The following is a 14,702-nucleotide window of genomic DNA, read 5'->3' on the forward strand; positions in this document are numbered from 1 at the left end:
CAGAACTTACATTTATAAGCTCATACTTCTCTTTTCACTGTACCAATCCCGGGCATCTACGAATGAGCTGCAGCCTATGAGGGGCCTCAGATGAGTACAGACACAGTTGCAAGAGTGAGAGTCTTTTTTTTTTCCGCTGACCTCTTCCTTTTTCTCATTTCTCCATATCTGCCAACTACCAACATAGTTTTAAAAATTGTGTTGGATATTATTTAGTGTCATGCAAGGGGGAACAGATCACTAGCAACACGTGTGCAGATTATAACATAGCACTTATCTGAGAAAAACCTCCCAGCAGAGAAATAACAAAAGGACACAATCCTTGAACACTCACTCTTCTACAGCAGTGGCCTGACACAGACTTTCTCTCTCTGTGTCCCGGCAAAGGTCCTGATACAGAGGATTTGCCCTTTGGGGAGATCACACGTGCCCAGAGCGCTCCCAGGGAGACGCAGAGGATGAGCCCCACTCTGCAACTCTATGACATAGGGATAGGTTAGCCTAAGAGGAGGTAGGGGACGTCTAGTTTCTCTAGTAGCAGGGAATATATCAAGGTATCTGCCGCCCAGGAATCACACCAGGGAGCACACATGTAACAGCCAAGGTGTGTATACCAAAGGCTCCAGAAATTGCTCTGTAGTCGGGGAAAGCTGAGGTCAGTCTTGCCATCTCTCTGCAGCCAGGCTCAATCTTTTCTGAGCCAGCTTTCAGCTAAGGTCTACTAAAAAGGAGAAGTAAATGTCTCCAGGGTCCCAGAAGTCAGGATCTTATAAGGTTGACACAGCCTTCTTTGGAGGCAGGGGTCTATTGGTTCACTGATCAGGTGTACAAGGTGAAGGCAGGGGTCGGGGAATGATTGTTTTGAGATAAGTTTTTTCCTCATTCTTATTAATAAATCTGATGTTTTCAGTCACTTAATTGAAGAGTTGGCAGATCACAGTGATAGTGACATACTCACATTCAAAAGAAGAGACCCACAGTCAGGATCCAAAGAGAAGAAACAAGTATCTACATTAAAAGGGGAGTTTGGGGGTGCCTGGGTGGCTCAGTCGGTTGGCCGTCCGACTTCGGCTCAGGTCATAATCTCACCACTCATGGGTTCGAGCCCTGTGTTGGGCTCTGTGCTGACAGCTCAGAGCCTGGAGCCTGCTTCGGATTCTGTGTCTCCTGCTCTCTCTGCCCCTCCCCCACTTGCACTCTGTCTCTCTAAAAGACCCTGAATAAGTGGTAAAAAATAAAAAATTTTTTAAATAAAAAATAAAAGGAGAGTTTAAAGATGATAAAATAAAAGGACAATTTGTAAGATGTGGGTAGGCTCAAAAGAATATAATAATAACATAATAATATGAATATATTACATAATATATAAGTATGTTATAATGTATTTATCATTATGGAATATATAAAATTGTTACTATTATTATTTTCCCTTGAGCCTATCCACATCTTGCAAATTGTCCCTTGAGCTGTATTTGATATTTGAATATGTCACTGTGAACATTACTATCTGTTGCTTTAGGGATATGGGAAACACTATTGCCAAGAGTGACCTGTCTCAGTTTCCAATGTAACAGAACCGTGATTGTGTTCCTGGTAGAAGCAAAACATCCTTTGGCTCTGGTACCCCCAAACACACCAAGAGTTTGTCTGGCAAACCAGCTGCAAAAATCCCTCACATGAGCTCTAGCGTATAATACGCAGAACAGCTATTTCTGCTTCCGCATCAGTTCCCAGACAACACATCGTGAATATAGGGAGCTGACCGTAGTCTGACAGGTGTTTTCAAGCACGAATAGTAGGTTACAACGGGGCACCCCAACCCCCTAAATGATCATCTCCCAGCTTATTAAGTCTTCAAAAGCATTTCAGTCATTTCTCCATTACACCACGCTACCTGCTTTCAAGTAGTGGGCCATGTATTAAGTCCAATGAGTTGTTATTCATGGCTCCTTTCCTTTGCCTTGAAATTAACTTCCTTGTCAGGAGGCACGTTATAAGAAATGCCACAGAGACTTAGAAATTGATCTGTCAAGCCATGACTAGTGGTGCCTTCTGATGCACTGACTGTAAGGAAGACAAATCTCTGAATCAGTGTCCCAATTTTTTAAGCTCAATTTTCTCTTGTTTCTCAAATATCACACACACACACACACACATATACACACACACACACACACCGTCCCTTTAGCTAGAATATCAATCAATTCCAATGTGAATTCTTCTTTTTCATTTAACACAACAGCAAAATGGATCCCATTAAGCTCATAATTAAGATTATACTTTCACTATATCCACTGAATATTTCTCATATATTAACTTACAAGTAAGTAGGTTATCTGGCACAGTTATTTCCAAGGGAACAGTATCACAGATAAAAAAGCCATAGCAGTTCCTTAACTCACCTTTCTTAGAAATATTCAAAGCCAATGGCTGATCCTTCCTCTTTAAATACTTTTTTTTTTTCTAGGAGAGAGGGAGAGAGACAGCATGAGCAGGGGAGGGTCAGAGAGAGAGGGAGACACAGACTCTGAAATAGGCTCCAGGCTCTGAGCTGGCAGTCAGCACAGAGCCCAATGCGGGGCTTGAACGAACGAACCGCGAGAAGTGAAAGTCGGACCCTTAACCAACTAAGCCACCCAGGCGCCCCACCTCTTTAAATACTTTTAAGTCTTGGATTCCATCTTGCCCTCACTTGATCCTTAATTAAATCATTCTGCATTTGTTATTATTTATTTCTGTTCTAGAGTTTTCATTTGACCCTTGAATTATTTCCATGCTGTTGAAATTCTTTATACATTTTTTTGTCTTCACCTAAACACAGTAGCCATTTTTCTTTTAAATTTCCTGTCCAATAGCATCACTACCTGAAAGCATTTGCAGCTCATTTTTTTCTTTTTTTTAAATATAATTTATTGTCAGATTGGCTTACCTTTAACACCCAGTGCGCATCCCCAAAAGAAGTTCATTTTTTATTAATTTGGCTTGTCAATTGGTGTTTTGCCAATTCTTCTTTTTAGGAGGCCTCATAATTTTTTTATGAAATACCAGGCATTGTATGTAAGAACAGCAGAGATTATGAATATTTTTCTATCAATAGGTTGTTTTTGTTTTCTGTTTTCCTGGCAGGCAGGCACGATAGAAGCAGTAAGCCTTGATCAGTTGGAGTCCCTCCAGTTTCGTCTTGTCGGTTCCTTTTATACGTTTTGTCCAGTCTTTATGCTGATCTCTTTGTAGGAGCCTTCATGTGATACTAGCCATGGTTCTAGGGCCAGAACTTGAGATCTCCTGGTTGCTCACTGTATAAAACCTGCTGAACACACGTGTGAGAGCCAATGGTCAAGCAATACATCTATGCCATTTTTTCCTGAAACAACACACACTAGGGACAGTATCACAGATGCAGAAGCAATAGCGATTGGTGTACTCTCCTCTCACCTATTACACTACGGGGTAATGCACAGGAATCCGGCAGGTTTGGGTGTGTCGGACTCCAGGTAGGAGACTGTGGTGCTGAGCATGGTTGTTGGAGGCACAAACCTGGTGAATCATCAGCTCCTCCGCAGGAGCTACGGAAATCAGCTAAGAAATTTGGTCACTACGTTATGACATCATGGTCCAGACACCTCTTGCACTGCTGCCTCAGTATCTTCACCACAGAAACCACCAGCCCACTCACTCCTCACATTTGTAACTGGGAGATGTGTCCGAACTTATCACGGGAGTCCTCACACTATCTAAATGGACCGTCTTAAGCGCTCAACCTTAGCTAGCTAACTTTGCAGATTTACAAGAGCTGAAATAGAAACAAATAAGTATTGGAGGATTTAATGCTTTCCTCTCCCCCTTGCCTTGACTCTAAAGTGTGGCTGATGTTTATTCCACCGCAGTTGAGCCAACACTTCAACCTGTAAAGGCTGTAAGGCTGGATCGCTGGGACAGGCAGCCACTGGAGAGGAAGACTCAGTTCCACTTAGTTGGTAGAAAGCTGGAAAGTACGTCTCTCCTACTTTTACAACAGAGTCAATCTGCATGATCTGCCAATGCATAACTTCTCTTATACCCCTCAGAGATCTGAGGTCAAGGGCAGAGAGCTAAGCTAACATCTGAGGAAAGCTACAAGGCTTACTTACTTGGGGTAAATACTCAACTCGTATAAGCTGTTGTAAAGAATTAGGCTAAAGTTTTTAACAAGTTGCTGAAGATTAGAGTGGGGGTTTCTATGATCACTGAAGACACGAGGGTATATCACACTCACGTGCAGGCACTTCACAGACGTCACCGGATGCTGAAAGTTTGAGGACTGTTTGGGAAACACTAGAAAGTTTCCTTTACGTTGAAGGATTCCGGGGAGATGAACAGCAGTCACCGTACAAAAGATGTGAAGTCCCATCTGGAAATGTCTCCCCCGGGGTGGAACAAATGTGTCCCTCTCAGGCCACAGGTGGTCTCGGTACAGCTCAAAATGAAACAACTGTGTCTATACCCCTGGGGGAAGAACTGGAAAGAATCCTGGCTTCTAGACCAGGTCTGCTAAATGAAGTTCTAGTTACTCACAGTGGCTACTTGCTTGACAACCACCCTGTTTCACTTCCCGTTTCTTCAGTGTTTCTCTCACCTTCCAAATAAACAGCCTACACTAGATTCTCGGGTCTCCTGTTGCATTTCTCTGTTTCGCTCTCTCTAGCCCTTTTCACCCTGAAAGGGGCAGCAACCTATCTTTCCTTTCTTGCGTAGTCCTCCCCCATCCTCAGTCCCTAGGCTGTGTCACTATTTAAGGGTTCCCGGAGAGCTGTTGAGAACGGAATCAAGAAAAGCCCCAGACCAAGCGCTGGAGCACTTATGAATGTAAAAGATAAGAAAAATTGTTGCAACCTAAGTAGGGTTGTCAAATAAAATACAAGACCTCTAGCTAAATTTGGAATTCAGTTGAAAAACGATGTGTTTATGTCGCATGCGATGTTTTCATTTGTTACGCTTGCCACGTTTGTTGTTGATCCGAAATTCAAATTTGACTAGGAATTCTATATTTTAATTTGCTAAGTCTAGTCACCCCCTCTGTAAGCCCAAGGAGTGGGATGGCTAGAAAAAGGGAGACACGTATATATCGGTCGCAAACGTCCTTTCAGTGAGAAGGAAGGCTTTTCCTGACCACCCACCCTAAAATTGTGTTCTCTCTACTCCTCCACACTCTATCCATTATTATGTTTTTTTCCATAGTACTTATCAAGTACTTAGTTCAATTAAAATATTTGGACTATCAATAATATCGATTAATATTTGACTTATCAAGCCCAATTAATATTTTCTGAGTCTCTGAAAGGCATCCAGAAATGTGTGTGTGTGTGTGTGTGTGTGTGTGTGTGTTTAATGGAATGGCTTCCTGCTACTTAGGCTCTGGCCTTCACAAGTCGCAGAAAGCTTACTGAATGAAGGAGCCCTATAGCTCCTGAGGTGTCCACCAAGTCAGTCAGCTAGCAAAACAAACTACATAGTATAACCCTCTAAATCCAGCCTGTCCCAACAAGTGGAATAAAATAGTGCAAAATTGAAGCTTGCACACTTCTATACCAGAAGGCTTTATCCAGTAGTGAACATCTCTACCTTTACTTATGTCTCAAGGCAAGCAGGGATGCGGTGGGGAACCATCACTCCACAACTTCAGTGCAGGGGTTGCTGGAGAGGAAATTGGCCAAAGGCATTTTGCCAGGCAGCAGACCCGAGCCTCGACCATATTCAGATCATTATTCATGGCACACTGGTCGAACTTGTTGCCTGGAAACCTTCTCTTTACCAATCTCTCTAGCACCTGTTGCAATGCCATTTTCTTGGTTACTGCAGGTCAAGGCTGGTGAATTCCACATTCCACAAAATGTTGCCATGGATAATTGTTTTACCCTTTCCACTTTGTATCTAACACGTTTATTTAAACATGGTCATTCTAAAGTAACCCAGCTCAACACCCAGTACTATAAATATGAACAAAATGAGGAATAAAATTTAGAGGATACAGTACATTCTGGGGCGCCTGGGTGGCTCAATCAGTTAAGCGTCGGACTTCGGCTCAGGTCATAATCTCACAGTGGGTTTGAGCCCTGCGTCAGGCTCTGTGCTGACAGCCAGCTCAGAGCCTGGAGCCTGTTTCAGATTCTGTGTCTCCCTCTCTCTCTGACCCTCCCCTGCTCAGACTGTCTCTCTCTCTCTCAGAAATAAATAAAAACATTTAAAAAAAGAAGAAGAAGAAGATACGGTACATTCTGAAAAATCTGAAAACATTAAGGAACAGTTAATGAAATAAATAGAAAAAGCAGCCATGAGATTCCAGGAGAACACTGTATTTATTTCAAAAGTAATTTGTACAACTGGGATGCATCTTAAGGTTCTGCCTGCCTTCCCTCCAGCCTGCTGGGAACTGATCACCAAGTTTTATTGTCAAGGAAGAACCTTTAACCTGCAACCTTCAGCTACATTCATGAAAATGGGAAGAATGTACAGACAGGAAAACAGATGGATCTGGTGTTTTGTAAGGACTGTGGTTTTGTGTGTGCACACAGAAATGAACTTCAGTCTTTCATTGCCTAGAACTTTTGGACACTTTTTTCCCCACACCTGGACAGTTTGGGGTCAGTCTCATAGCTTTTGCAGTTCTTTTCAGTAATCAGAAGAGGCTCATTTCAGAAACTATTATGTCTAGCAGAATCTCAAAACTACAAACTCTTCTATTCAAACTTAAACTTCACATTAAAAACACTATTCTTTTCCTCTGCCTGGGTGGTTCAGTCGGCTAAGCATCCAATTTCATTTCAAGTCGTGATCTCATGATTTATGGGTTTGAGCCTGGTGTCAGTCTCTGTGCTGACAGCTCAGAGCTTGGGGTCAGCTTTGGATTCTGTGTTCCCCTATCTCTCTGCCCCTTCCCTCCTTACACTGTCTCTCTCTCTCTCTTTTTTTTTAATGTTTTATTTATTTCTAGGAGAGAGAGAGAGACAGCGTGAGCAGGGGAGGGTCAGAGAGAGAGGGAGTCACAGACTGAAACAGGCTCCAGGCTCTGAGCTGGCAGTCAGCACAGAGCCCGACGCGGGGCTCGAACCCACGAACCGCGAGATCATGACCCAAGCGAAAGTCGGACGCTTAACCGACTAAGCCACCCAAGCGCCCCTGTCTCTCTCTGTCTCTTAAAAATAAATACATATTAAATTTTTTTAAGCGCTACCTTCCTCCAGCCTGTACTGTTTCAGACCTGGTGGCCCACAGAAAATGAGATGTGCTGTTTTTTTCTGACCCCACATGGTGGCAGAGAAAACTGCAGAAGCAGCACAGAAGTGTGCTACCGGTAGCTTCCTTATTGAGTGATTTTTGTGGGTTTTTCAGAAATCACCTGATCTGTTGCTCACTTCCTGTCAGAGATATTTCACTTGAGATGGAAAATACTTTTTTTCTGCCTCATCTTTTGGAGTTCTATCAATGGATTCTCATTTATTAGGGTTTCATTGCCTCGGGTCTGCTTAGATACTATTCTAAAAATATTTGTGGCCAAAACACATAATATAAAATTTCCCATCTTAACTGTTTCGAAATGTGTAGCTTAGCAGTGTAAGTACACTCACACTGTTGGGCCACCAGTCTGGAGAACATTTTTCATGTTACAAAACAGAAACTTTAAACGCCTTAGACAACAACTTTGCACTTCCTCCTCCTCCGCCGCCGCCACCCCCGCCCCGCAGTCCCTGGCAACTTTCATTCTACTTTTGTCTCTATGAATTAGACTACTCTACATACCTTATGTAAGTGGAATTATACAGTGTTTGGTTTTTTGTGATGCTAATTTCACTTAGCATTATGCCTTCAAGTATATAGACACAAACAGAATTACTATATCATATAATAATTCAATGTTTAATTTTTTGAGGGACCACCATATTGTTTTGCTTAGTAACTGCACCATTTTACATCCCCACCAATACTTACCATTGTGTATATGTTGTTGTAATGAGTCTTTAATGTGTCCTAATCATCAGATGAGTGAACAAAAATAAGCATAGGTAGGAAATACAGACACACACACACAAAAATAAGCATAGGTAGGAAATACAGACACACACACACACACACACATTATGGGAGCTCCACCCCCATTATCTCATCTAAACCTAATTACCTCTCAGAGGCCTCATCTCCTAATACCATCACATTGAGAGGGTAGGGTTTCACCATATGAATTTTGTGAGTACACATTTAGCCTATAACATAGGTGTAAATATATATGTATATAATGTGTGTATATATATATACATATATATATACACATATGTGGGTGTGTATGTGTATATGTTTTTATTTTTATATGTACCTTTGCAAGAGTATGTATGTATGTATGTGTTGGGGGCGATTGCATTATATTTTTATGGTCTGATATGCACAAATTTCATTTATCATGGTTTAGTTAAATAATACCATGCTTTAGTTACCTGTCTCAAATTTTAGTTTTACAGTATAGTTATGCATATTTATAGTATATTTACTCTTACTTTATNGTAGAAAATAGACAATGCATTGTGATCAATGACCAATCAAGTCATGTCCTTGTAAGTCTGTCAGTGACTAATTAATGTGCGTCTGTCTTCAGTTAACACTTAGACAATTAAATGTAAAATTATGTTACCTCTGCATCTCACAATGATTAATTCATGTGGTATCTTACAAAAATAAATCATCAAAAGAGGGGACTGGTCAAACATGACTAAAATGCAGCAAAGAAACAAACAGTGATAATGCTGAAAGTCAAAGTCAAGTAGAAAACAAAAGTAAGTAGAAAGAAAGAGCTGATCGTGAGCATATTGACACTTCTACTTTTGTCGAGACTCTAGACAGCCAGCCAGAGGAATTTTGAAGGCAACCATCAACAAAAATAAGGCAAGTGGTTGTGATGAAAGGGATGGAGATGTCCCAGAGAAGTTAGAGTCACGAAAAAAAATTTACATAAAAGGAATTCTCAGAAATATTTCATAACATTCCAGAAGAAAAAAATTAAATGTGGAAAGCCCACTCAAACTTAGAGGTATGAAAGTTTAAGAAAGTATAGGAAAGATGCTTGCCTCATATTGTAGGTTACACAGCAAGAAGGCAAGCCTGTTCAATGTTTTTTTTAATGAAAAACATTTTTTATTTTGTTTTTTTCATTAAAAAAGTGTATTGAAGTATGGTTGACATACAATATTATACTAGTTTCAGGTGTACAATATAGTGATTTGACAATTCTATACATTATCCAACACACACCACGAGATATGTAATTATCACCTGTTATCATATTGTCATTATAATATTATTGACCATATTCCCTATGCTGTACTTTTAATCCCTGTGACTTATTTATTTTATAACCAGAAGTCTTTACCTCACCAATGGCACCCCTTATCCCCTACCCTCTAGAATAAAGTGGGGTTCCACTTCATTATCCATATTTATGAGTCCATTTCTGCATTTTTTGTTTGTTTATATGTTGTTGGGTTTTTTGTTTTTTGTTTAGATTTCACATATAAGTAAAATCATATGGTAATTGTCTTTCTCCATCTGACTTCTTTCACACAGCATAATACTCTATGGGTCCATCCAAGTTGTCACAAATGGCAGGATTTCATTCTTTTTTATGGCTGAGGAATACTCTATTGTGTATATGCTATATCTTCTTTATCCATTCATCTATCAAAGGATGCTTAGGTTGATTCCGTATCTTGGCTGTTGTAAATAAAATGACAGTAAACATAGCAGTGCACATATCTTTTCAAATTAGTATTTTCATTTTCTTTGCATAAATACCCAACAGTAGAGGGGCACATATGTGGCTCAGTCAATTAAGTGACTGACTTTGGCTCATGTCATGAGCTCTCAGTTTGTGGGTCTGAGTCCCTTGTGAGACTTTGTTATGGCAGCTCAGAGCCTGGAGACTTCTTCAGATTCTGTGTGTTCCTCTTTCTCTGCCCCTCTCCTGCTCATGCTTTGCCTCTCTCTGTCTCTCAAAAATAAATAAATAAATAAATAAACATTAAAAAACCCCAATAACAACATTGGAATTATTGGACTCTATAACATTTCTACTTTTAATATTTTGAGGATCTTCCACAGTTTTCAACAGTAGTTACATCAATTTACATCCCTACCAGCAGTTCACAAGAGTTCCTTTTTCTCTGTCTCCTTATCAATACATGTTATTTCTTGTCTTTTTGATACTAGTCATTCTGACAGGTGTAAGCTGATATCTTATTGTGGCTTTGATTTACATTTCCTTGGTGATTAGTGACACCAGACATCTTTTCATATATCTGTTGGCCACCCTTATTTCTTCTTTGTAAAAATGTCTATTCAGATCCTCTACCCATTTTAAAAATATGATTACTTGGGTTTTTTGGTGTTAAGTTATATGAGTTCTTCAAATTTTTTGGATATTAGCCCCTTATCAGATATATCACTTGCACCTATCTTCTCCCATTCAGGAGGTTGTCTTTTCATTTTGTTGATGGTTTTCTGTGCTATGCAAAAGGTTTTTAGTTTGATGTAGTCCCAATAGTTTATGTTTGCTTTTGTTTCCCTTGACTGAGGAGGCATACCCAGAAAAATGTTGGTAAGTCTAATGTCCAAGAGATAGCTGTTTGCATTTTCTTTTAGGAGTTTCATGATTTTAGGTTTTACATTAGGTCCATAATCCATTTTGAGTTTATTTTGGGGTATAGTGTAAGAAAGTGGTCTAATTTTATTTTCAAAGCATTCTTAATAAGTTTTTAGGCTTTGTAAAAAACAAAATAAAACAAAGGACTTGAATTCTCAATGTTTCTGATGTTTTAAATACAGTGTTATAAAAATAGTTTTATTGTTTTTTTATTCCCCATATGTTTTTGAGGGAGAGTAACAGAGTTTTCAGTATTTCAAAAACATTTTTTTAAATTGAGGACCAATCATAATGTTCCCCTTTGATTATTAGAATAACATGGCTTGGTTTTCGCTTGTATGTCATTTTTAACATCCGTTTCCACTGTGCAAAGGGAAGATTGCCTGTATATGAAACTAATTTTCATTCAAGCACTAAAATTTATCAAATTTTCCTAAGCAGTCCATAAGTAAGATCTGGAACTCAAAGGCTAAAAAGAACTCAAAAGTTAAAAGTTAAAAAGTTAAAAGTTAAGAAGAATTGGAGGGAGTATTTTAAAAAATGAGAGGGGAGGGCAAAGCTACCCTGTGGTGTTGGCAAACATGCCCAGGTTTCAGTCCACATGTTGTAAAATTGTCTTAGACTTGAGATTGTAGGGCGACTGTATAAAGGCATCCAAAATAAGAAGTATTGGCCTCTCCCTGCTCAGCTTTGGGGGGTTAGCTGGTGAGAGGGAAGGGGCCAATCAGAGGCTGAATTCTCAGAGTCGTCTCTGTGGTCCAGCCAATCCCAGGCTATTGAGCCAACGCCTCTAGGATAAAGGGAGCGGTTACTGCCTGCCTGCAAACCGTTGCTTCCCCAGCCTTGTTACAGAAGACCCTTGTCCGTGAGCGTTGGAGATGGAGGGCAGAGGGTTTGAGCATAACGTTGGTACTGATGGGAGGGAGGTCATGGAGCAGGTCACGATGCCAGGTAAGGGGCGTCACAGAGCTCGTCCTTGGGTACAGGAACTGAGCTTCCCGTGATTATCCTACCATCCTTTTCGGATCCCAGTTTGCAGTCTCAGCAGTTTTTCTTTAATTGTCCATAATCTGGCCCATAAATAAAAGCCGTCTTCATTAAAAAAACAAAGCCTTCAAAGAAATGGTAGACCCACCCCTCTCCACCTGACGTTTTCCTTCTTGGAAGAGGCAGCTAGCTATTCATGAAAAAGTCCCAGGATGGAGTTTGGTTTTCTATTCTGGAACCAAGGAAAGCACACTGAGTAAGTAAAATAATGGTCAGAAATGGCGCGGAGAGTGGAAGCAAAACACTTCTGAGACTCTTGCTGCTGAAAAGTTAGCCCTTAGTACGCTTTCTCATTTTCCCATTTTCCACTTGCTGGGTTGTGAAGAATAGCTCATAGAGCAGGTAGAGAAAAAGACAAATCTCAGTGCGTTGTCTGTTTGCCTGTTGTTTGTTTTTCTCTAGAAGATAAACAATGACATCCATCTTCCTTAGGTATAGTAACAAAGAAAATGCTAGTCATGTCAAGTATGATATGTGGAGGCATCGCTTTTCTCCTGTGGGCAATGCTAAGACTTCCTAGAAAATGTAAGTAAACAATTCCTGCTAAAAATATACTAATTGTATTATCATTGATTCAGTCTGATACCAGTGTCGAGCTTGTTCTTCCTTAACATTGAACAATTGAAATCGGAAAGCATTCTCCTTGCCAGAGCCTCTAATTGTTTTTCAAACCCAGTCACCTGCTTTACCTTCTAGAATGATCATTCTTTCAATAAATATCTATTGAACTTCAGGCACAGTGCTAGGTGATGATGTTACCAAGATGGGGGGAAAAAAGGAAAATGAAAAAGAAAAGGGGATTTTGGCCTGAAAGGAATTAATCCTTGATGGAAGAAACATGCATGTAAGCAAATAGTAACTGTAAAATAATTGCTAAATACAAGTATGTATTTGAAGAGGATGAGAAGGAGTTTATGAATCAGCTTTTGGTAGTCAGGGAAGACTTTATAAAGGTAGGGGTATTTGTGCTGAAACTTAAGGTCAGGTATGTATTTAGGAGAGAGTGCCTTAGACGAGTGTCAGAGAATCATACCAGGAATAATTGTGATAGAATTCAAAAAAGTGGAGTGACAACTAGCAATTGTTATCACATTTTCCCTACTGTATTAACTCTCTCCCGTAGATGATTATTTTATACTTTCTCCATTCTCTCCAGACCTTTCATGCCTCTTTCTTCATCTTCACTCTCAAGCCTGTATTTTGCTTTCAGTTTTACCTCATAAATTAAAACGGTTGCTAGAAAGCTTTCAAAGACTACCATGACCACATCTACTTTCTTACCTCTACCCCCACCGGAATACTCTGTCTAGATTCCTGGTACTGTAGATGGACTATTCATGCTCTGCACTAGATTCTATAGCCTCTCATTGATCAGTTACATTACTCTAGTAATATTCCACTCTCTCTCCATTATAAATTTTTTCATACTCAATCGAAACATCTCCATCAGCAATATATTATGGGGATTTCTCTCCTACCTTAAAATTTACTAGCACTTACTTGTTCTTTAGCTACCAATGTATTCATTTTTCTTCCATTACAGCAACCACCTTGAATTTTAGCTATTTTTTTCTAAATTCTATCTTCCCATTTTTGTTAAATCATCTCTGGTCAGGCTCCACTTCCTTTTCCTTCTACTAAAGTTGTCTTTCAAGTTCACTGGCAACTTCCATGTTGCAACACAGTATGCTTTCTAACTAATTTGTTAGCATCTTCCAGCTTTCCTTTGCTTATTCTTTCTTTTCTCCCTGACCTCTTAACTTTGAGTGCCCTGGGGCTCAGTCCCCAAAAAGGTCCCCTCTTTATCTGCCCTTTCACTCTTGGCAACCTAGCAATACTCACAACTTTGAATGTCACGTCATTCTTAGGACCACCAAATACTCATATCCAATCTGGTTTTCTTTGCCGAATTCCAAATTTTTAAATCCGCCAACTTGACTAATACATTGTCCAAGTTGAAGTCTTAGTCTGGTTGTCTCCCATAACCTCTTCTATCTGGGTCTTCCTTACCTCATGAAATATCAACTTTGTCTTTCTAGTTTTCAAACCAAAACCCTTAGAGTCATGTTGGACTCTTTTTTCCTCTCCACTACCCCCAAAATAATCAGCAAAGTCTTCCTGGTCTTTCAAAATATAACTAGAATCTGAGTCCCTTTTCACCACTTCTACGGGTACCACCTTGTACCTAGCCAACCTCCTCTTTTCGAAGTGTTCTTCACTTTTCCACCCTTTACCTCTTAGAGCAGTTATCCACTGAAAATATGATATGGGCCACAAATGTCATTTGTATTTTAGAAGCCCCACTAAAAAAGTAAGAAACAAATGAGAATAGTTTTAATTGTATTTTGTATTTAACCCAGCGTGAAAAATGAAGTGATACGGGGTCATTTATGTCAAGGTGTTTTAAAATGTATCCAGGAGGCCATTAAGGAAGCAGAGTTTATGCATGCCCTCCTGAACTTTTGAACTGGTCCAAACTGCCCCGAATATTCCAAGGACTCCTCAAGAACACATGCAATGTGCTACAGTAATGGCCTTTTGCTCAGTGAAAGCCTTAGCAACGCCTGTGCTTAGCCAAGATTAATTTTCAGCTACTAGCTCCAATCACAATCCTTTGTAAACAATATATAAAAAAGTCCTCTTTTGTCTCAAAAAACCCTGGCTTTGGTTCCCTAGTGGGATGCTCCTTGGATTGCTACTCAAATCTGTGTGCCCTGAGTTGCAATTCTTTGATGCCAAAAAAAATGCTTTTGCTTAATTATTGCCTCCTGAGAAATTGAGGTTAACGCCTGTATTTAACAGGTAACACCTGTATGGTCAATATATCATCATTTCACCACATATCAGTATATTAATGATTCATGATATTACAAAATATTTTTGTACTACGGTTTTGATATTCAGTGTGCATTTTATACTTCTAGGACTTTGGAGTTGGACTAGCCAGATTTCAAATGATTGATGGCCATGTGTAGCTAGGGACTTCCATACT

At 39.8% G+C, this 14,702-nt stretch overlaps 1 protein-coding gene and 2 long non-coding RNA genes across 5 annotated transcripts in view; 1 reads left to right on the forward strand and 2 right to left on the reverse strand.

The window, feature by feature from the left end:
* LOC144237515 (C-type lectin domain family 2 member B-like) overlaps positions 1 to 14,702 on the forward strand; it is a 31,962-nt gene that overhangs the window by 11,091 nt on the left and 6,169 nt on the right. For 2 of the 3 annotated variants that reach the window (XM_077771188.1, XM_077771190.1), the window contains exons 1-2: positions 11,456 to 11,614; positions 12,143 to 12,235. In XM_077771188.1, the coding sequence (XP_077627314.1) occupies positions 11,542 to 11,614; positions 12,143 to 12,235 (166 nt within the window). In that variant the 5' untranslated portion in view covers positions 11,456 to 11,541. Of the gene's footprint in view, positions 1 to 11,455; positions 11,615 to 12,142; positions 12,236 to 14,702 lie in introns of those variants that run through there. The other variant, XR_013336872.1, reaches the window with a different exon arrangement.
* On the reverse strand, positions 16 to 2,459 carry LOC144237519 (uncharacterized). The gene is made up of 3 exons (XR_013336875.1): positions 2,403 to 2,459; positions 1,895 to 2,064; positions 16 to 175 (listed from the first exon to the last, which is right to left on the reverse strand). It is a non-coding gene; the product is annotated as an uncharacterized LOC144237519 (long non-coding RNA).
* Positions 2,930 to 4,564, reverse strand: LOC144237518 (uncharacterized). Its single transcript, XR_013336874.1, has 2 exons — positions 4,256 to 4,564; positions 2,930 to 3,307 (listed from the first exon to the last, which is right to left on the reverse strand). It is a non-coding gene; the product is annotated as an uncharacterized LOC144237518 (long non-coding RNA).

Source organism: Crocuta crocuta, unplaced genomic scaffold (assembly GCF_008692635.1).
Source record: "Crocuta crocuta isolate KB4526 unplaced genomic scaffold, BGI_CrCroc_1.0 scaffold574, whole genome shotgun sequence".
NCBI classification, from domain to species: Eukaryota; Metazoa; Chordata; class Mammalia; order Carnivora; family Hyaenidae; genus Crocuta; species Crocuta crocuta.